This window comes from Poecilia latipinna, unplaced genomic scaffold (assembly GCF_001443285.1).
Source record: "Poecilia latipinna isolate Pla-1442-1.1 unplaced genomic scaffold, P_latipinna-1.0 Scaffold2154, whole genome shotgun sequence".
NCBI classification, from domain to species: domain Eukaryota; kingdom Metazoa; phylum Chordata; class Actinopteri; order Cyprinodontiformes; family Poeciliidae; genus Poecilia; species Poecilia latipinna.
Window position 1 is genome coordinate 33,041 of NW_015114770.1, and position 21,568 is coordinate 54,608.

Genomic DNA, 21,568 nt, shown 5'->3' on the forward strand with positions numbered 1-21,568 from the left:
GCCTTGCTGCTGAAATGTGCTATACAAATAAAATTAGATTGATTGATGATGTAAAGCTCAAAAGTTGATTTTACAAAATGCTTTCCCGTTAAAAACTAGGGGGCTTGATTGCTGGATAGAATCACCTGATCAAGAGGCAGGGCGGAGTAAATTTTTAGTTTATAAAAATTCCTGGTGTCTTTATAAGACAACTTATAAGTCATAAGTTGTCTTATAAATCTGTAAGACAACTTATGTAAACCCTAAGGGATTAGTTAGGTGTTATTTAAAACAAAGGACATGGACACTGGGAGTCTGACAATTTTGTTGAGTTATGCGTTTGTGTCCAAATAGTGTTCCATTATGTTCTCATTATTCACCACTTGTCATTTTCCTGGTTTGTGGCTATAAAAGGCAGCACTGTGTATTACCTAGAACAACCTGGTTCTTGCAGAGCTCTGTTTTATTTGTTTACTTTATTACTCCTAGATGTGATCTTTTAATAACATACAAAGTCTAATTTTAAAAAAAGATCTTTGGAAAAACTGACTCAAATGACCAAGACATTTTAAATTCCACCGACAACATTTCTGAGCATCCTAGAGGAATCTCTGTAGCTTTCATGTCACTATTAGAGCACAGGATTTGCTTCAAGCCTACAGAGAGACTTTGTGCTTTACATGTGAGATTTCATAATGCAGTGAGCGACCACCACCAGTTTGAGCTCCAAAAATGTTCAAATCACTCACCCTGGCAGTGTCCTGATATTCACTGGTCAATAAAATCCAGAGTTTTGAGAAAACGCCATTCTTTTGCTCAGAATTCCAGCAATTCAATCTTTCTTAATAAAAAAAGAAACCTTCCTTTTAAGTGTGTTTTAAAATGACAAAGCTGTTTGATTTGCTAGATTGGCTGACAGCAGTGTGGATTTTGCTGGAACTTTTATTTAGCTTTTTATTGCTTGAAGCACATGACATCATGTCAGTGTCCCAATGAGCTGGCTGCCATGTTAGTGCAGCTACAACCTCCTCAGGCTGTAGAGAAATCAGCCCCAAGTGTATTCACACCTGTGTTCAGCTCTTTGGTTTGACTGGATCGTTCTGAACACATGTTGGTGCAAGGAGGAAATAAACATATGGCCTTCGTTTCATAACTTTAAAACATGGTAGAGATGTGCAGCAAAAAACATTGATTAGCATCAATATATTTGGAATGTAGATCACATCAACAGGCCAATAAGAATCCAACAGTCATAAATATACATTGAAGTTTGTTGATTGTCTCCTAATCCGTTTTTCCATTATTAATCAAAATGGTGTTGAATTTATAATGAAATATCTGAAAGGCAAACAAATAGACAAAAAACTAAGTTTTACTCTTTCTTGTAACTTGCGGTAACATGATGTTTTTTATATTTATTTTTGATCATTATTTCAATTTAGCTTAAACTTGTTTTGGACATATCAGTAAAAATTGGTTCTCTGTTAGGATTATTAAATTTATATCACATTAACACTGAATAAGTAATGGCTCTTTTTCTCAATAAATCAACATTTAAGTCTGCCAGCCTCCTACTCAGCTGACCACAGTCTGACCACTCTAACGGTTCCCTGTGGGGTTGGAAGGATTAAGTAAACAGTTTGTGCCAACATTTCTATGATACCAGAAATACATCAAATAAACACTCATATGCAGGCCTGGGATCCAGCCAGGATCCCTGTAATTACATCAGCAAACTACCGCTGGCCTTACTGAGCCAGACTCATGTTGGATCTGGTAATCAGGAGTGAATGGAGGAAAAATTAAGACAAAAATATGTAAGACACAAGGCATCAAACACTCTTTATGGGATGGGTGGGGGTGAGACGAGGAGCAGCCTGTTGTTTAAATGACATCTATGTGGGATTTAAGTCAAATCACTGAGATCAGAGTTGAACAACCACAGCGTCTTTGACTGTTCAGCGAGATTAGTAATCTTTTATGAAGCCCTGATCAATAGCAACAGGAAATTATGTATTAACACATTTATTGAAACCCATCAACCTATTCTGAACTTTAACCCATTTGCTTAAAAGGTTTACTTAAAATACAATTAAATACATTTTTATGAGAAGATCTGGTGTAAGTCACTGTAGGACTCTCCAGTATCAAACTGGCAAACCCAATGCAGAGGGGCAATAAGGTACAATATGCAAGTTCTCAAGTTCTTAATTCAAGAAAATATAGTAAAATAAGAAGTAAAAACTTTGGATGGGTCTATCTGCTTCACATGTGATTTGAGTTCATTGACCATGATACACAAGCAAAAGAGAGATTGATACACAGTTTACACTTAGCACTCACTCACAACACCAAAACCCAAGAGTTACATTTCACCCATATTTACTATACAGCTAAAAGTATTAAATAATGCTCCAAATGACTGAAGTCAGCTCCAAGAGCAACGTACAATCTGTACCATGATGGAGGTTAAACCGCTGCCACAAGATGGCGCTGCTACTCTCATTACACTGTAAAAAGAAATTAGTTGAAGCAACTTAACTGAATTGCTTTGATTAGTAACAAGTAATTCAATTAAGTTCATCCAACTCAATTTATTATGTTTTGTTTTAACTGAATTTATAAAGCTTGTTTAAAACGACAGATTTAAATCAGTCTTACTCAAATCACCTAGTTTACTTCAGATAAAGAAGAAAACTAATAAATTATCTTTTTTTACCAGGGTTTTTAGACTCAGGCAGCCTTTATTTGAGTATAGTTAGACAGGACAGTGAGTAATGAAAGAGAGGGAAGACATGCAGCAAAGGTCATCAGGCTGTAATCAAACTTACGATAGCCGTGTCAAGGACTGAGGTCTCCTTATGTTTGTTGTGCTCTGTGCCTGCACCACCACAGCACCTGGTTGGTACAGGATCTGTCCCTGGTGAAACTTGCATCATCATGTCAGATGGAGGATACCAACACAGCATTGAACTTAATTGTTTCAATTACACTTTTGAGAGTGCACTCTAAGAAGTGTACTCTAAAAATACACTATTAAACTATTAAAAAGAAAAAAGAAACCCAGTGCAAACATGGTAACTCTTTAGAGGTGCATGCAATGGTGAGTGAAGTCTCTACCATAATCTAGCATTATCCTCTGGGACCAGATAATCTTCAGGTGTATTTTTGCACTTGAAGATGGATGCTTCAAGTGCAAAAATAGGCTCTGAAATAGCCTCCATCACTGTAAATGGTGGTTATTTTAGCCTCCATTTAGAGTTAAATATTCTCTAAATATTTATATATTCTCTGAAAATATTCTCTAAATATTTTTAGAGAATATGCTAAAAAGAGTATTTGAAACAATTAACTTCAATGCCATGTTGTTGTCCTACGTCTGATATTGTGCTGCAAGCTTCATCAGGGACAGATCCTGTACCAACCAGGTGCTGTGGTGGTGCAGGCACAGAACACAGCAAGCATAAGGACACCTCAGTCCTCGATGTGGCCATTGCAGGTTTGATTCCAGCCTGATGACCTTTGCTGTGTGTCTTCCCCCTCTGACTACAATGAGCCCATGACTGGTCAGAGGTTGAAAGGGGTGAGCTTTCAACAAACAACCAAGGCCAAAAACAGTTAGTCAATTTAATTTGCATGGACATCGGGGGCAGCTCCCCTGGATTGGCAGACTGGGGTGGTGGTCCCCCTGTTCAAAAAGGGGGACCGGAAGGTGGGTTCCAATTACAGGAGGGTCACACTCTTAAGCCTCCTTATTCAGGGGTCCTGGAGAGGAGGGTCCGTCGGATAGTCGAACCTCGGATTCAGGAAGAGCAGTGTGGTTCTGGTTCTGGTCGTGGAACACTGGACCGACTCTACACCCTCAGCAGGGTCCTGGAGGGTTCTGGGAGTTCGCCCAACCGGTCTACATGTGTTTTGTGGACTTGGAGAAGGCGTTCGACCGTGTCCCTAGGGGGGCTTTGTGAGGGGTTCCCCAGGAGTATGGGGTACTGGGCCCTTTGATACGGGCTGTCAGGTCCCTATGTGACCGGTGTCAGAGTCTGGTCCGCATTGCCGGCAGTAAGTCGAGCTCGTTTCCGGTGAGAGTTGGACTCCGCCAAGGATGCCCTTTGTTACCGATTCTGTTCATTACTTTCATGGACAGAATTTCTAGGCGCAGCCGAGGTGTTGAGGGGATCCGTTTTGGTGGCCTTAGGATCGCATCTCTGCTTTTTGCGGATGATGTGGTCCTGTTGGCTTCATCGGAACGTGATCTGCGGCTCTCACTGGAGCGGTTCGCAGCCGAGTGTGAAGCGGCTGGGATGAGGCTCAGTGCCTCCAAATCCGAGGCCATGGTCTTGAGCCAGAAAAGGGTAGAGTGCCTTCTCCGGGTCAGGGGGGTCGTCCTGCCTCAAGTGGAGGAGTTTAAGTATCTGGGGATCTTGTTCATGAATGAGGGAAGAAGGGAGCAGGAGGTCGACAGGCAGATTGGTGCAGCATCTGCAGTGAAACGGGCGCTGTACCGGTCCGTCATGGTGAAGAGAGAGCCGAGTCACAAAGGGATGGATGGATGGATGGATGGATCCAAACTTTTTCTCCTGGGCCCCCCAAGTGGTTTCTAAATAGCTGCCTGGTTAAACGATGTGTGTCAGCGAAGCGGGGCTGGGGGCTGGATTCTTAGAGACTCCCTGTTATACTCAGCCCCGGCTCCAGACGAACAGGACGGGGGAATCAACTTTTTTGGGGAGCAAAATGAATCGTAGCTGAACATAGACAACACCAGTAGCCTAAAAGCTACTTGTTAACAAGCTTAAGATGCTGTATTGATATTAGCTAGTCATCTTTTAGCTAACATTACGTGCATCCAACAGCTTTACTCAACTCAGTCTGTTAGTTTGGGGAAAACTGTGAAGTTTTTTGTGTTTTGCTGGTGGGATGAGGCTCAGTGCCTCCAAATCCGAGGCCATGGTCTTGAGCCGGAAAAGGGTAGAGTGCCTTCTCCGGGTCGGGGGGGAGGTCGTCCTGCCCCAAGTGGAGTGGGTTTAAGTATCTGGGGATCTTGTTCATGAATGAGGGAAGAAGGGAGCAGGAGGTTGACAGGCGGATTGGGGCAGCGTCTGCTGTGAAGCGGGCGCTGTACCAGTCCGTCGTGGTGAAGAGAGAGCTGAGTCAAAAAGCGAAGCTCTCGATTTACCGGTCGATCTACGTTCCAACCCTCATCTATGGTCATGAGCTTTGGGTCATGACCAAAAGAACAAGATCATGGATACAAGCGGCCGAAATGGGTTTCCTCTGCAGGGTGTCTGGGCTCTCCCTTAGAGTCAGGGACACATCATTTGCTTGCTTCTTGACATATTACAAAACATCATCAATAAGGTAGCAGCTGAAATTGAACACGGTATATTTCCAGCAAGCAATCATCAATCAAGCAGAGTCTAGCTTGTTGCATCTCAACTTTTCTTCATTAGTGATGGATGATTGAGAAATGCAGGAGCATTTACTACTCGGTTCAAACAAAGTGCTCTGCACTGTGATAAACCTATCAAAACATTATTATACATTCAAACTTCACAGAAAAACACTAACAACTGCCCCAGTGGGGAGCCTTCTATTCACCTCTATATTCCCACAACACATTGTGAACAACAATTTTGCTTAACACTTTTCTTTCTTCAGACAGATTTAGGTTAAAAGTATAGTTGTTTTTTCTTTGTTTGTTTTTACCAACATGTTTTTCTTCTGACTGAGAATAATACACTTTGAAGTGGCACTGTGTGTGTGTGTGTGTGTGCGTGCGTGCGTGCGTGCGTGTGTGTGTGTATATGTATATATATCATAGAAATAAAGTCTGATGTAATAATGGGAACTTTGTGTTCTGAGGCTGTTTCTGCTCCTCCTGATGTCATATATGGGACACCTTATGAAGTTGGACTTTCCAGACTTCTCTGATGTCTTTGAAAGGCCAAAGGCAGCCTCTGGGACCACTGCAGCATACAGCAGTGCAGCAGGAGCCTGTAAGCACACGTTGGTTCTATGCCATAGGTAGGTCTTCCAGAAATAGGTTGCCAGAGCAGCAATAGCCCACATCAACAATGATGAATGAGACGCTGCACAGAGCCCATTATTCAAACTCTCTGAAAGTAGTGCTCTTCCTCTCTTACAAACACACACATGTGTGTGTTTGTACACATGCTCACCTGCACAACTCATGGTATATGGGTTGCTGCTATAACTGTTAAGGGGTCACAGCAGTGGGGAAAAACTTTATCCTACTTTTTTGTGTTTTTCAAAGCAGAACAAGAAAATCTGCATGCCTTTTAGTGGAACAAACTCCTGGAGACCATTTTATTTTATCTAAACTGGTTTTTAGTACTTTTTCTGTCTTACTGGTTTTTCAGCCTGCCACACTAACACAAAGAAAAATCTGCAATTAGAAATTTTATTTTATACGAATGAAATAAGATTTTGGTGCTCGGACCCCAGCAGCCTTGCCTTGCACTGATAAGGTCTTGGCTTCGAGTCCCAGTTTGGGAGTTTGGATGTTCTCGCTGAGCATGTGTGAGTTCTCTCCAGGCACTCTGACTTCCTGCCACAGTTCAAAAACATGGTTGAATTTAGAGGACAATCTCTCTAAATTGTCACCAGTCTGACCCTGAACAGACTGGTGACATGCAGCATGGAGACTGCATGTTCTCCTCAGTGTATGTGGGTTCTTTCTGGGTGCTCTGGCGTCCTGCCACAGGTCAGAAACATGACTGTGCAGGTTGTTGGTGTCTCTAAATGACCCTGCACTAATCAGTGGGTCTAGATAATGGCTGGATGGATATATTCCATAACGTCTAATATATCTGTCCCAAGTTTAAATTCCCAGACAAATAAAAGGCAAAAGCTGCATATCACAAATTGTGCATCTGTATCCTAGTCCAGTGTTCCCACAAGTCCTCATCAGTCCCACTCAGCCTGCACTCTGTCCTCTACACTCTTCTCATCCGATTTTTCTTCCTCATCTCTAGATTTGTACTCTAGTTCTTTTCTATCCTCCTATTGCTCGTTCATCTACTGTGCACTTGAACATTCGTTTACATAAGAGCACTGCAGTGAGAAGCAGAGCAAGTGCTGTTCTGTTCTGCCATCTTACTTTCCTTTTTTCCCCACATCTGTTGCAGTCTCTTTTTCTCTCCTTGATCCACAACAAGCAGTGCACATGTAATCTGAATGTCATCATTAAGCAGAGCAAGCTGATAATTCTCTGGATTCCTATCAAATGTCTTCCTTCAACTTGTCTTGTTTCACATTGGTTAGGAAAGGTTCATGTTCGCCAAAGCCTGAGGAACATTAAAAACCAACAGCATGGGAATGATGAGACCAATATGTATTCAGATTAACATCATCAGGACAGATTAACGGCCCTGATGGCAGGATGCCAGCGAATCCTTTATGGCAACGGAAGATGGATTCAATGTGGGATGAAACGATACAGGAGACCCTGATCAGTGTTTTCATGCAAGATAGTTCAGAAGACTCGGTTCTATTGGGATCAAAATTACAACATTTGTTCCAATTCCAGCTGCTGTAGTTCTTTTCCACACTACCCTGTCAAACTAACAAAACTTGTTTACCTCCATCATCTATGGGGGCGCTGAACACAACACCAAAACCTCTGCAAAAGACACTGAACAACTTCCTTCTTTATAAAATGTAAACAGTGGCGTGGTGTGAGATTTTAGCTTGCGCTAGAGTTGTGCATTTGTTTTAGTTGTATTTACCCAGAATTCCCTGGGCTGCAGTCCACTTCTTGCTTTTGGAGTGGACTGCAGCCAAGCTGGTCTGCTTGGCTTTTACATATGCATTCAAACTGCACCAGATTCACTTCAGCCAAACTCAGACCTGAGTCTCTAGGCAGAGCACAGTTAATTTTTTGGTCTGCTTCAGAGTTCTATTGCCCATTCACACCTTCCCTAACAAACCGGACATTCTGAACAAATGAACTAGAGCTGGATTAAAGTGGACTTAACAGAGCTGGTGTGGCTGCAGCCTGAAACTGTCCATGCAGTACGCCAGTTACATACTGAACCACCTCGAAAATTACAACAGGACCAAAATCACTTATTTCTTCACAGATAATTACATTACACTTTCAGCTAAATGTTCCGCTTTCTGAGAAGAGGTTTTACAGTAATCGGCTACACTACACACTCACCAAGCATTTAGAAACATGTCCAACATGAACCTTCTTCAACTGAGAAAAAAAATGATTGAACTGCACAAATTACAGGCCTATTCCTTTATTCCAACACCTGTTGCATTTCTGAGGTAGCTTGTCAGTTTCTGGTAAAGATGTTTCCTAGAATTCAAGCTGTTTATAAGCATGTGTAGAAAAGCACAAGCTTTCACCTCAAAAGGTCACCTTCAAAGCGAGTTTCAGTTGGAAGCATTCAGTCCCACAGAAACACACAGACGTATCCTATCATACTTCTTGCTTCTTCTCAGCCATTTGTGTCTCATGTCAAACTGACCTCACTGTTATGTTTGCCTTATTCTGTTTTATTTGATCAAAAAAATCACAAACATATCAAAACTACCCACTAAAATTATATCATTTTGTCTCTTTTCGAGAAAATACAATGGATTGTATACAAAATAAAATTCTTTCTATTCTTAAAATATTATACACTTATACTGAGTCATCCTCTCATTTCTTGAAAGAAAACTTGTGCGTCCATTAATTAAAATTGGCTAAATATAAATGGTTTTAAAGAAAGAGTGACCCATTTACCATCTTTGTTTCTGAGAAGAAACTAAATGGCTTATCTACAATAAAAAGATTAAACATGCCTTTCTTTTAACAAGAGCATTGTCTCATTTTCTCCAAAATCATATTAGTTTGTTTGCTACATTAAAAATACCCTTTATTGAGCAGGTAAAAACAGAAAATACCACATTCATTAAAAAAATAACTTTAATTTTTGTAGCCAGTGAGTATTTTCAACCAGGCTATTTTTGGCATATGGGACAGGAAGCTTGGACACCACTGTCAGAGTTTGAAAACCTCAGTTCCTGTTTTATTTTAGTGGTCTGTTTTTTAGTACAATGTGTTTTATTTACTTCCTAATTTCCTCAGCACTGTGTCTTTTGATCTCGTTGGACCCTAGCAGCAAAACAAAGTGCTGCAGAGGTTTATTAATTCATGTCCTAAACTGAATATGGAGGTGGCCATTTTGGGTCAAACTTCAACAAAGTCCTCCTCGGGATTTTGACCCATCTGCTTCATTTTCAGCCATTAGGCAGCTAATGATAAACTGCCATTGACCATGCAATAAAAGATTTCTACAAAGCTGGAAGGTCTGTTTTTGCTTTTCAGGAATTAGAGCATGTGACTACTCATTGTATTATAAAGAGCTTTCACCTCATAAGATCCTCGACAGCTGACACCAGTAAGCTAAATATACATTCTCAGGCTGCTTTTAAACCATGAACAGCAAAGAAGAAAGAAAAATTGCTGCTTTCATCTAGAAAACAGCTAAATTGCGAGAAACAGAGGAGCAGAACTTGACCATACATGCTGCCTGAGCGTCTAACTCCTGCACCTGAAATCCATCACATGTGCCAAACAAAAGTCATCAGTAATTCAAGACACTGTTTGCTTTGCTGATTCAAAGTAAACATTAGGACTATCATAACATAACATTTCAAACTTCACACCAATAATACACTGATGTAAAAATAATAATTATGTCAATTTTGCTCAGACTTTCAACTCTGGTGCTTCTAAATAAAAGACTTAAGCTGAAGTCACTGTTTTCTGTCATGCTGACTATGCCAGGCATGCTGGTGCATTCAGGAAATGGAGAGGATGTTATGGACCATCAAGCCTCATCACAACCTGAAGAGTAATTGTTATTTCTTGTACGGTTCTTAAGTGAATGTGTATATTGGGATAAATAATGTGAAATTCCCAGTGATCAGCAGCATCATTACTCTGTCGGTTATGTTTTTAGGAGATCATATTATTTAATTTTGCTGATGTAAAAGGATCGACTAGGCACCTGGAAATTAAATTTAATCTTTCAACAAGTGCCACCATCCGGTCAGATTAATATCAGCTGAATTAAACAGACATAATCTGTGAAAAAAATTGCACTGCTCTGCCTTACCCCAGTGCTAACTAGAAACAACCAATCAGAGCCAGGAGGAGGGTCTTAGCACCTTCAGTCATCCTCTGTGAGGCGCTGCTCATCCACTCTTACTGTCTGCTACACTGCTGTTAGCATAGCCTATTGTGAATGTTAAGGCTAGTTAGCATCACCACTGATGACTGAAACAATTTTCCTGTGGCAGTGAGTTTTTCTCCACCAGTAGCACATTTAGAAGTGAAATTGATTGACAGCACTAAGACCCGCCTCCTGACTCTCATTGGTTGTGTTTGGTAGGGAGCAGCGCATCAGGGAGGAAGGGGAGGAGATTGAGCTTTTCACAGATTATCTGTTTCATAAACTGTCAAAACATGGTGACAGTTTTAACAAATATGTAAAAAAACATATATTTTTTAAAAAGTTACATACTGTAGCTTTAACTACTTGGAATGGAATTAAAAAGTAGTATCTCATTTAACAGAAGACCTTATCATTACAACGAGATGCAAAACTAGATAAAATGAGAAAATTGAAAAACATGCAATTAGATTTATAACTCATTAAAACCAAACTATTTTCTCTTTTAAATAAGAAAGGTGGAAACAACAAAACGGCAACAAGTGCAATGTCTAACCAGCTTTAGGTGGAACTTCCTGTCGAAAGTCTGGATCAAAATCTCATTGCTGCAAACCATGCTGCTACTGACAGCGACGACTTAAGAAAAGCACATCTGTTTATAAAAAGAATGCCAAAAACTCTAATCTACTGACACAAAAATCATCCTAGCTGCAGTTCCTACACGCAGAATCCGTCTCTAAAATGACACTAATAAATGGACAATTATGTCAAAATCATAATGATGTAAAAATAGAAAGAGAAAAGTCAAACAGCGAGCTACATGGCTCCTTGCGGCTAATCAGTCCATGCAGGTCTATTTATGCTACCGTTGGTAACATAGTCCAAGGGCTGATAAGTTATTGATTTGCTCAAATAGGCATGAAACACTTCTAAATGTCCTTCACCCAGCAAAGACCATATTAATACTTTAGCATGTGTGTGTCTGTCTGCACACAAAAGAATGCTGTATTCTGAGAATTTTATAAGGTTTTTTATTTAATTTAGCTTCAGTTCACTAATATTGTCTCAAGGCACTTTACAAAAGAAGGTTAATTCAATCCAGTCGTATAGACAAATACAAATTTCATAGATTTGTTCCTAGTAGTCAAACAATTGGTTCCATTTTTTATTTTTTCTAGGGAAACCCAGAGAAGAATGCATGACATCATTGACTTGCAGCATTAACTCCTACAGTCTACCTTCACATCTAGATAGACTCCTCCAAACATATATACAGATAAAAAATAAGGGAAATTAAATCTACAACCTAACAATTACTACTCAAGCCAGTCGCCATGCATGGTCCAACACAGTGTTTCTCAACCCTGGTCCTCACCGTCCCCCTGTCCTGCATGTTTTAGGTGTTTCCCTTCAGCCACACACCTGAATTGTATCTCTGGGTGATTAACAGGCTTCTGCAGTTCTTGATGGTCATGCAATCATTTGAATCAGCTGTTCTGGAATAGAGGCACATGTAAAACATGCAGAGCAGGGGGGAGGTGAGGACCAGGGTTGAGAAATCATTACTGACATAAATTTGTTATAAAAGTATTACTGATTGCACTTTAAAAATGAGGTAACTTTATGTTATTAAAGGTAAAGTTTAAACAGTAATGATTCATTGGTTAATGTCAAGTTGTCATAAAGACATTTTGAATAATGTCAACTTTGTATTGAAAGTGTCATAATTTACCGAATGACACTTTATGACAACAGTCATAAATATTCATGAAGGCTTATTCATGTTCATGACATGTTATGTCATGTTTATGACAGTGTCATGACAGTCTTATTCAACCCCCTTCAAATAAAGTGTTACCAGAAACACTGATCTAAAGACTTGGCAGAGAGGAGTCAGGGACATGACCTTTCCACTTTGTCTCAGTGAAATACATAATACTACAGCATCCAAGACCTCAAGAAGAATCATTTAAAAAATATATTTTTGACCAGAAAAATGAGCAAGAAAAGTTTTTAAAATGGATGTGACAGAGCTACCCCAACATGCTGCCACGTTTGTGCATCTAACCTCACAGAACACACTTATTATTCCTTGTTGATATGCTCACTTCTGACATTTGATCAGTCACAGCAGTATTAATATGTATGGAACAAATCTAAGAATGGAAGCTTACTTTGACCCTTTGTGTTTAATGCAGTCTTTGAAGACCAGCAGCAGAGTTTTGATCATTTGCTGGACTCGGTAAACTAGAGGATTAGAGGCAGAGTGTCCTTTTATTTGACCTGAGGTGGTTCTCCATTGGAATTCTTTGAGGAGTCGGCCAAAACAGACATTTCCCTGCAACACAGATAAATAAATAAAGATGACCACACTGCTGCTGCCATGCTGTTTGCTTTGTGCTGAGCCATCAGCAGTCACCAGTAACCATGTATTGATCTACATTCAAAGTGCACTTAGCAGGAGTGCTGGAGAATTAGGAGAGCAAAGCAGAGGAAGATGAAAGACAGCAGAGGAAAAGGAGGAGGGCAGGGATGGGGCAAACAAAAAACATGGCTGTAAATTAACAGTCGTTGTTAAAAACTATGCGTATAATATGCTAATTTGATATGTTTCTAATTGACCACTCCAAGTACAGAGAAAATAAGATAAACATGATGGTCAGATGGAAACAGCTGTGTAAAGATTAAAAGGCTTAAATGAAAAAGACTTCTGTTTAAGGCAATCATAATAAAAAGATGAGTTAAAGTCTAACTCAGTTGATGAGTGTGATCATTGAAACATCACCTGTCACTAAGAACAAGTGACAAAATCAGGATTTAGTTTATCATCTAATGTAATGGCATGAAGAAGCATGTTGTGTGACGCATGTCTGTATGAACATGCATGTGCATACAGGTCACGTTCAATGTTTTAAATCTCAGGTATTACTACAGATTCTTGCCTTTTATTTATTATTATTATTAGTTTTCTTTAATCTCTTATACTTATTTCACACCATGATGGTTTTATCATCATTATGTAACCTAACTGAACAACACGTTAGTTTATTGTTTTTTTCTATCAAGTCTGAATAGGAGGTGATAAATGAATGAGTTCATGTCCAGACAAACTAACCTTCAGCTTTTTCTCTGATGTATTTCCATTGGATGACTGCCTGCTGCTCCTTTAGGCTCAGCCTTAAACTTTGATAAGCAACTTCAGTAGAAAACGATGTAATACCGAGTACTTTGAGTGCAAGAGGGGCAAAAGCACCAGCAAGACCAAAATGCTCAACACATTTTGTTTGGTCTTTTTTTTGTAAATCTGTATTTGTCATGGAACATTCTGGAAATCTTCTACCTCTGGTAGAATATATCAACCAATTAAAACACACACCCACACACACACATGCCCACACACACACACTAACTGCTGGATGCACTGCTAATTGCCCAAGGCTCTAATTAAAATATTAAAAACAGTTTGAAAATTTCAACTCTCCAATCATTTCAGGTTTATTTCAACATAACAGCAAAATTCTGTTCTACTGTACAGCTGTGTCTACCACTGTTAGCGCTTCCCCTGTTGTGCATAATTAACAACCACTGAATACAAAAAGACTCAGAGTATAATTACAGAACAGCAAATGAATGATTAGGAATCTAACACAGTAACAAAATATAAACATTAAGATGGACAGAGGTGGAGTTTATTATTACATAAAACAGGAAATGTTTAGTCTGATTTATTGAACATCAATCAAAGCTATTCAGGTTTGCTTTGTCTTCTTCAAAAATGTTTTTACTGGCACCAAGAATTAAAAACGTCATTAATTTATCATGCATGTATGACACTGTAGTCTTGTTCTGGCAGGAAGAAGGTTATAGCTTATAATAATAGCTTTTATATCTAATTGTTTCTATGATTCTAAATGTTAATCAGTTAGTGACAATAAGGTGATTACAACATCTGTGTGTTTTTGCTCCATAGAGGATAACTACACATTTCGATGACCTCTGTCAGAGTCTGAACTCCAAGCTTTACTTTCTTCTGTTATCTCCGAGACAGGGTATGCCAAACCCTCCTAATCTTTTTAAGGCTTGTTCCTTACTGACATCAGTAAGGGGACATCACAACCAAAAATATCTGCACTGTGCTGACTTTACTGGCCAACACAGATTTCCTGTTTTCACACCATGACAAATGATAGCTTGCTAGAGGTGTGGACTAACGTTTGTCTGTGACGGATGTAATGCACCAGTTCGACGCTATGAAGCTTACTGGAATTTTCCTGTGCTGAAAACAAATGTCCTCCAGTGCAAAGAGAGAGGAGCCAATCCAATCGCTGTGGCTGTTAATAACTCAGTATTTTGGAAGTCTGACCAACATGGACTGAATGGTTTCTCTCATTTCCTCCGGTGCCATTGCTAAAACTAGAGGCAGACTACAGTTCTAAAACAGAGCAGAAAATCGACGTCATTGTTTACGACTTCTCCATCTGTTTGCTGATTGACCCAGTCAAAAAAAAAAAAGAAAAAAAGAATTGACCAGAGAAATCCACTTCAATGGGAGAAATCCCAAATGGAACAGTGAAAGGAGATGAGAGTCAACTGGAATTGCAAAGAAAGGCAATGACCAAGCTACTTAATTTTTTTATGGAAAGCTAAATGTGTGTAACTTTACACACAGAGCCCCATAGAGATTCTGTGCATTGCTTATTATTTACTGAGTCAATGTTTAATAACAGAAAAGACATTATTCCCTCTCATAACTCCAACAGTATCTCAGTTTCTGTTCATACTCCACCAATATTCTCCTTATTATCTTGTCAGCTTTCCTGTTGCTTTCACTTTGAGGTGCTTTAGATTCTCATACTGAAGAACTTATTTCTTGTGGAGGTCTAATACAATGACCTGAATTTCATCACTTCATCTTTTTTTTTTATCTTGCTATCTCCTGACTTTCCCTGCGTCTTCTGTTTAGCTGCTCACCCACAGTCAATTCAGCTTCCAACTTACATCAAATCCAAGGCAAAAACAAAAGCTGGAGAAACATTTAACTGCTGCCATTGATCTCATATGCAGGAACTCAGGAATCAGATCAGCTAACAGGCTTTGCCAGAAGATCTGCACTCACACTGCAGCCATGGCACAGAGGCTACCCCATGCTGAGGAGGCAACTCACGGCCTGCTGAGAACCAGTCTGCATAGTAACCAAGAATCCCACCTTTATTGCAGAAGCTCTGTCATCAACTTACAGTTAATGCCCTGTAATGAGGATATGCAGCAGCAGCTAGAAGAACAAGAAGATGGAACAAGGAGGTGCAGCAACTGTATGAAAAATAAAAATAAATGCAACGTGCATTATTAGAGACAGTGAAGAAACCACAAAAAGTAAAGCTAAACTACTAAAACTACCAAAACGATAGAATGAAGCAAAACAACTTGTTTATGCTGCACTATTCCTAGACAAGGCAACGCAACATGCTTTACAGGACATCAAAGGGAAAACAGAGAGGAAATGAACAAAAGCATGAACACATCGGACAATAACTGATCGCCTTCAGAGGAAATCAATCATGCAAAATAGTTGCTGATACTACAATTTTCTGCAATAAAGGGTTCAAGGATTTTTTATTGTCATACTGGCTTTACTTGTTTGTGGTAGTTTATTTGTATAGCATATTTCAGCAACAAGTGCTTTACATCATGAAATCAAACATCATAAAATCAACAGTGACTTTGTAGTCATATAGTAATGGCGGCACTTAAAATTAAATAAAAAAAAATATAGGCCTTAAAGTACTCCAACAAGTGTTGTTAATTCATTTCAATATTAACAGTTGCACCTGTGTGCTTCTGCTAAATATTGTTTGATTATTATTTTTTATTTTTAGCTGATCAGATGGAATTACCCAGAAAGAAAAAAATTACAAGCTTTGTATTTTATATGGAAACTGCATGAAGCTTATGCTACTGGCATTGTTCAAGGATAATGCAAAAGTGCCAAATATTCTTGGATTCATCATTCATCCATTAAATATTAGGGTGCACTGACCGCAATTATCTGGCTGATCTTCAAAAAGCCTGACTTGCCAATTCCCATTTTGGCCGATACCATATAGTTTTTATAACTGTTATGAGGCCACAATGCGCCTTCAGCGTTCCAATCTGTTGTTGGACTACAACAATTCAGAAACACTCAATAATACTCGTGAAACTATACAAACTTGTTTTATCTGCACAAGAGTCCAAGATAAACTTCTATAAATGAAGTTTAGATGTGACCGTGTGTGTGGGGGGGGGAGGGGAGGGGGGGGTCCTCATGGGAACAGTGGATGATTTTCAGGAAGATCTCCGGAAAAGATCAGTTTCACATGTAAGTATTGGCAGATCTCTGATCACACAAAATTAAGAAAATCAGGGAAAGCGGAAAAATGACATCATAGCACAGTTGTTCTGCTCGACTGGCCTCAGAGCCAAAACCACACAGCGATCCCGCCTACTCACTGTGAAGACAGTGAATACAGGTTTTCCTGTGGAACATGAGTCCAAGTCATTTCTAAATCATTGCAATTTTTTAATAGTAATGTCTGTAAGACTGGATTTTTTGTTGCGCATGTCTAAAATAAAAAGAAAATACCAAGGTGCACACCATTGGCTAGAATTTGCAAAGGAGCCAATCCTTTTATTTTCCTTGCTGCTGATTGGCTGTACCCTACAAAAGCCGAGAGCATGGAAGCTAGCTGTGGTAGTGCTAAGACAGTCTACACTGCAGATTAAGGTATATTTGATTTTGAAACTGTTAAAATAGTAACAGTTTAAGTAAGTCAGGTAAGTGCTGTTCTCCCAATAGCTACCATCTTCTTGTAACGCCACTAACAGCTGACTGAAGTAGGAATGCACCAATTTGTTGGCCAACTAATTTATCAGTGACAATTTCCTTAATTTTGATCACAGAGAGATCAGTGACTGGGCGATTTTTACATATGAAGCTGATTTTATTCACATATCTTATCACATCGACCTCAGCAAAGGTCTAACAATCAACCACTGTCCTCTGCTCTCCCATGAGAGGTTTGACTGATAGACCGGACCAGCAGGTCATGTTGAGTGATGGCATAGTTACTTTGAAAAAGTAACTTTAATCAGATTACTGACTACTCCTTGAAAAAGTAACTTGGTTCGATTACTGATTACTTGATTTGGAAAGTAACCAAGTTACATTAAAAGTAACTTTTTTAGTTACTTTCAGCAGCTGCTAACAACAAATTACATTGATCTCTGCCAATACTTAATTGCAAGTTATTTTATAATGGTAACATCAACAATGTGTCTCTACTTTATAAGGTTGAACTGAAGGGGAGATTGTTTAATGGTTACGACAGTACGAAAAAAACTTTAGTAATTTGTGTGTGTTTTTGTGTGTTCCAGTATTGTCTGGAAAACTCTAAGAAGGATAAATAAAAAATCGGTACTCTGTAATTGGCCAGAAAGCTGCAATCGGTGCACCCATACTGTGAAGAAGTAGTGAAGAAATGAACCCACTGGGCGTATTGAACAGGTTGGATTCCATTATGGTACCAGGTTGGAATTCACTGAGCTCTTAAGGGTTCACTTTGTAGCCGTCTGGAAGACCATCTTCCAGACCTTCCAGTTTGTGTGAACGGCGGCGTGCGCGATCCGCGCCGAGTTACAAACATCCAGAGGAGCACGAGGCGCTGCGACAGGCGCGCATGTCGCCTGTGTAATTTTTTTTTTACGGTGGAATTCTGGGAACCCCACAATGTAAAAAAAAAAAAAAACAACTTTGATTTTACGGTAAAACGCCAGCAGCTGGGGTTGGCGAAATTCCACCATAAAAACAATTTACGGTGTTGGGAAACCTGGGTTGTTGGAATGGTTCCTTTTTGCTACTTTCCCCCTTTTTTACCACCAGAGGGTGCCAAGAGGCTGTTCCCTCCCGAGGGCGTTGCCATTGATTCCTGGATTCCTGCACAGCTGCAAATAATCAGACCATCTGGAGGAGTATATGAGGACAGAGCTGCCAACACTTCAGATCCAGAGAGTTAGCCAGTATTTGGTACTCCAGCCCTCCATGCTTCTCACTGTGATCTCCTGTTGTGGACTTCAAGTGATATCTCTTTGTGCTTCTTCCTCGGGTTATTTCTCGTGATGCTGTGGACCCACTGGTTGCCAGAGTTCCACTGACACCTTTGGAGTAAACCAAACCTCCTTGGATGCCCTATCATCAGTCTCACTCGCTCCTCACCTTCTGTGATCCAAAGCTTACCTGTCCGCCCTCCACCGCAGCCTCTTGGTCAGTCAAGCAGCAACCCTCCATCTGAACCAAACCCCGGTAACCACAGTGATTCTTCCTCCCGGACAAGACCTTCCTCCACCCAAGTAAGACCAGTCTGTTTAGTCTGTCACTGCCATTTTCAACAACCCCTGAACTCACCATCTCTCTTTTTTTTACCTCCCAGTGCTCCAGTGATCCAGATTGCAGACTTTCCCCAAAATCTGATTGTTGATCATTATTTTGTGTTTACAATAAACTTATTTAACTGATTTCTGTTCTCCGCCTGGAGTTCTGCATGTAGGTTAAGAAATTAGACTCCATTATGACATGCAGGTAAAATCGTTTTTTAGGTAAAACGCCGGGAGCTGTGGTTGCCAAAATTCAACCATAAAAAAACAATTACAGGTAAAATATGTTTCCTTTATTTTATGGTGGAATTTCGGCAACCCCAGCTGCCGGCGTTTTACCATAAAATCTACGTTTTATTTTTTACAGTGTGTATGACTCTCAGCTGAGGACATGGAAGGGAACATCTAAATGTCCTCAAACTTCTAGTTCTATGAGTTTGTGATGGGGAAATTAACTCGCCTCTAAAGATTTGGTAGATTTAGATTTGTGTGGAGAGATTTGTAATGACCAACAGTTCACTTTTTCATGAAAGATGAACTTGTCCATTGAAATTTGTCTGTATTTCCAGACTATTTTTTTTTTAAGTTGTAGTGCTTATTATAGTGTAAAGATGAGTCTTTCTGTTGTCTTTGGTTATTCAGTTTGATGCCTGTTCTTCACATCATGTGAAGCTGGATGGAAGCTACACACCATACATATAATTGAGTATTTGTTGGATTGGTGTCTGTGGCCAGCTGCCAACTGCAGGAATGGAAACTCAAACTCAGACTGGAGCAGAACACACAGGACTGCAGAGTTATGGGTGATTGTTAGTGTCTGATGTTTGTCTTGGCCTCTAAAAGACATCATTCATTGTACAAATAGTCAAGTGACTCAGTGGAAATCCATGTGGTGCAGTGCAGCTTTAAAATCAACACATCCCAAAATTTCCCACCAATAATCTCGTTCTGGAGGTTTTCGAGCATCAACGCCACTGCAGTCAGTCAGCTCCCCGTTTCATCAGCTGCTAACGGCCTCGCAAAAAGAACAAAAAGTGTCTTTGTGACAAAGCTGCCATGCACGTTTTGACAGAGAAGCAGACAAGTTCACAATAAACTGCATATCGGCTTACGTAATAAGTCTTAGAACATTTTGTATGTTTGCCAGTGGCTTCCCTTAAAAAGCCCGCAGCCATAGGTGCAGTGGCTTCACGTGACGATTCACGCGTGGCATGCTGTAAAGCAACAGCTCCTGTCTTTTGACATGCAGCCCAGCAGCTGATTTCACCTGACTGCAGGAAACAAACTCAGTGAAGTGAGGCAGCTGCAGCAGGCTGCACCGCACTGCACCGCACCATCCCGCCCAGTACACCAGTACATGCACACATCGCCACTGACAGGCTGGATCTTCCTCAAAACTCCACTTTGGAACAATGGCACTACCGCTGGCTGTACTATACACCTTCACCATCATTCACCATCCTTCTTCTTTTCCTCCATCATTATATTCCCACATCTCTTCCCTCCTCCTGTCAGCAGGATGCGGACTCCCAGACCAATGACTTGTATGAAGCGGGGCTGTCATCTTAATGCGGTAAACTCCCTACCATCCATCCCACACCGCACACAGACGCAGTGGACACCCAGCCAACAGCCGCCTGCGGAGGGACCTGACGCAGACTTACTGTTCGCAGGAATTGGATCTCATCCTCTCCCTCTCCCAGGTCAGCCATGGTGAGCTGTCTCCCGGATTGAGCCTGCAGAGTGGGATCCAGGCTAGGGAAAGGGAATGATGCTGCGGCTGAGGCGCAGAGAGCCGGAGCGGAGGAGGTCCCAGCTCATTGGATGGCGCGCGCTTGGCGGAGGAGGAGCAGCCCAGGTGTGAGCGAGCGTGTGCGCGTGCGCTTTATTGAACAGCCTGCGCCCTCTGCCGGTGGACGTGGGAAGAGCTTATATATTCTTACTACATATCACTATATATCCTGTTGGATATACAATAACCAACTTAGTTATTTTACAAAGACTGGTTTTACTTTACATGGTCATGGCCAGAATCTAAATTTTCCCAAAGGATCCTGATGAAAGAGTTGGCATGACTGGCTTCCATCAAGAGTTTCCAATATTAGAGGCGTTTGCTTGTCTGAATTTCCATGATGTATTCCTTGGAGAGAGAAAAAATTCCCCATCCAACTTCCTACAGTCTTGTGTAAAACATACAGTTTCAATGGTTCATGAGACCCAAAAGAGATATACAGTGGGTTGCAAAAGTATCAATACCCTTGAAATAGTTTCATATTTTCACATTGCAACCACAAACATAATTATATTTAATTGGAATTTAATATGAAAAACCAACTCAAAGCAATAGACAATTGTGAAGTAGAAAGAAAATGATATGATTCAAAACATTTTTTTCAGAACAGAGCTGCTCTAAATGGTTGCCAGGAACAGAATCATCTTTGTCATGTTTGTGCTTTATGGATGCAGCAGTGTGCAGGTCTGCTCTGTTCAGGTTCTGTTTTTTTCAGGCTGTTTTGATAATCAGGCAAACATTATTACTCAGTCATGATTGGAAATTCAAAGTAAAAAATCAGTTCTTATAGATTTGTTTCTCCATTTCCTCACATTGTGTAGACATACTGTTGATGGGCTCCAAGTTTCAGACTGTCGGCCTGCAGTGACGACACTATCATCATGTAATGTCATCACAAAAGCTGCAACACACAGAAGTCGATGTCCATCTTAGTTTTAAGAATAGAAATGACAACATTATCTTAATGAAGTCGAAACGGATCAGGCTGAAAATAAGCAGACCCCCGTCCTGCTTAACAAATTAAATTCTAAGCTTATGTTAAGTTAGAGTGCTCTGCATTTTTTACTCAAGTTCTGGACCTTTGAGTAGAAAATCAACTTTGAACTTGTTCAATAGTTGCTGAGTTTTTTCCGTAGGTCCACAAATAATGACAACACAATCCTGCAAATGGCTTCAGTCGTACAGCATGGCAGACAGG

General features: G+C 40.3%; 1 protein-coding gene across 1 annotated transcript in view; it reads right to left on the reverse strand.

Annotated features, from left to right (window-relative positions):
* The window catches only part of LOC106936481 (ryanodine receptor 2-like), a 52,895-nt gene extending 32,447 nt beyond the window's left edge, over positions 1 to 20,448 (reverse strand). The window contains exon 1 of the mRNA XM_015017524.1: positions 20,243 to 20,448. Within this exon, the coding sequence (XP_014873010.1) occupies positions 20,243 to 20,290 (48 nt within the window). The 5' untranslated portion in view covers positions 20,291 to 20,448. The remainder of the gene's footprint in view (positions 1 to 20,242) is intronic.
* Between the last annotated feature and the right edge of the window lie 1,120 nt (positions 20,449 to 21,568).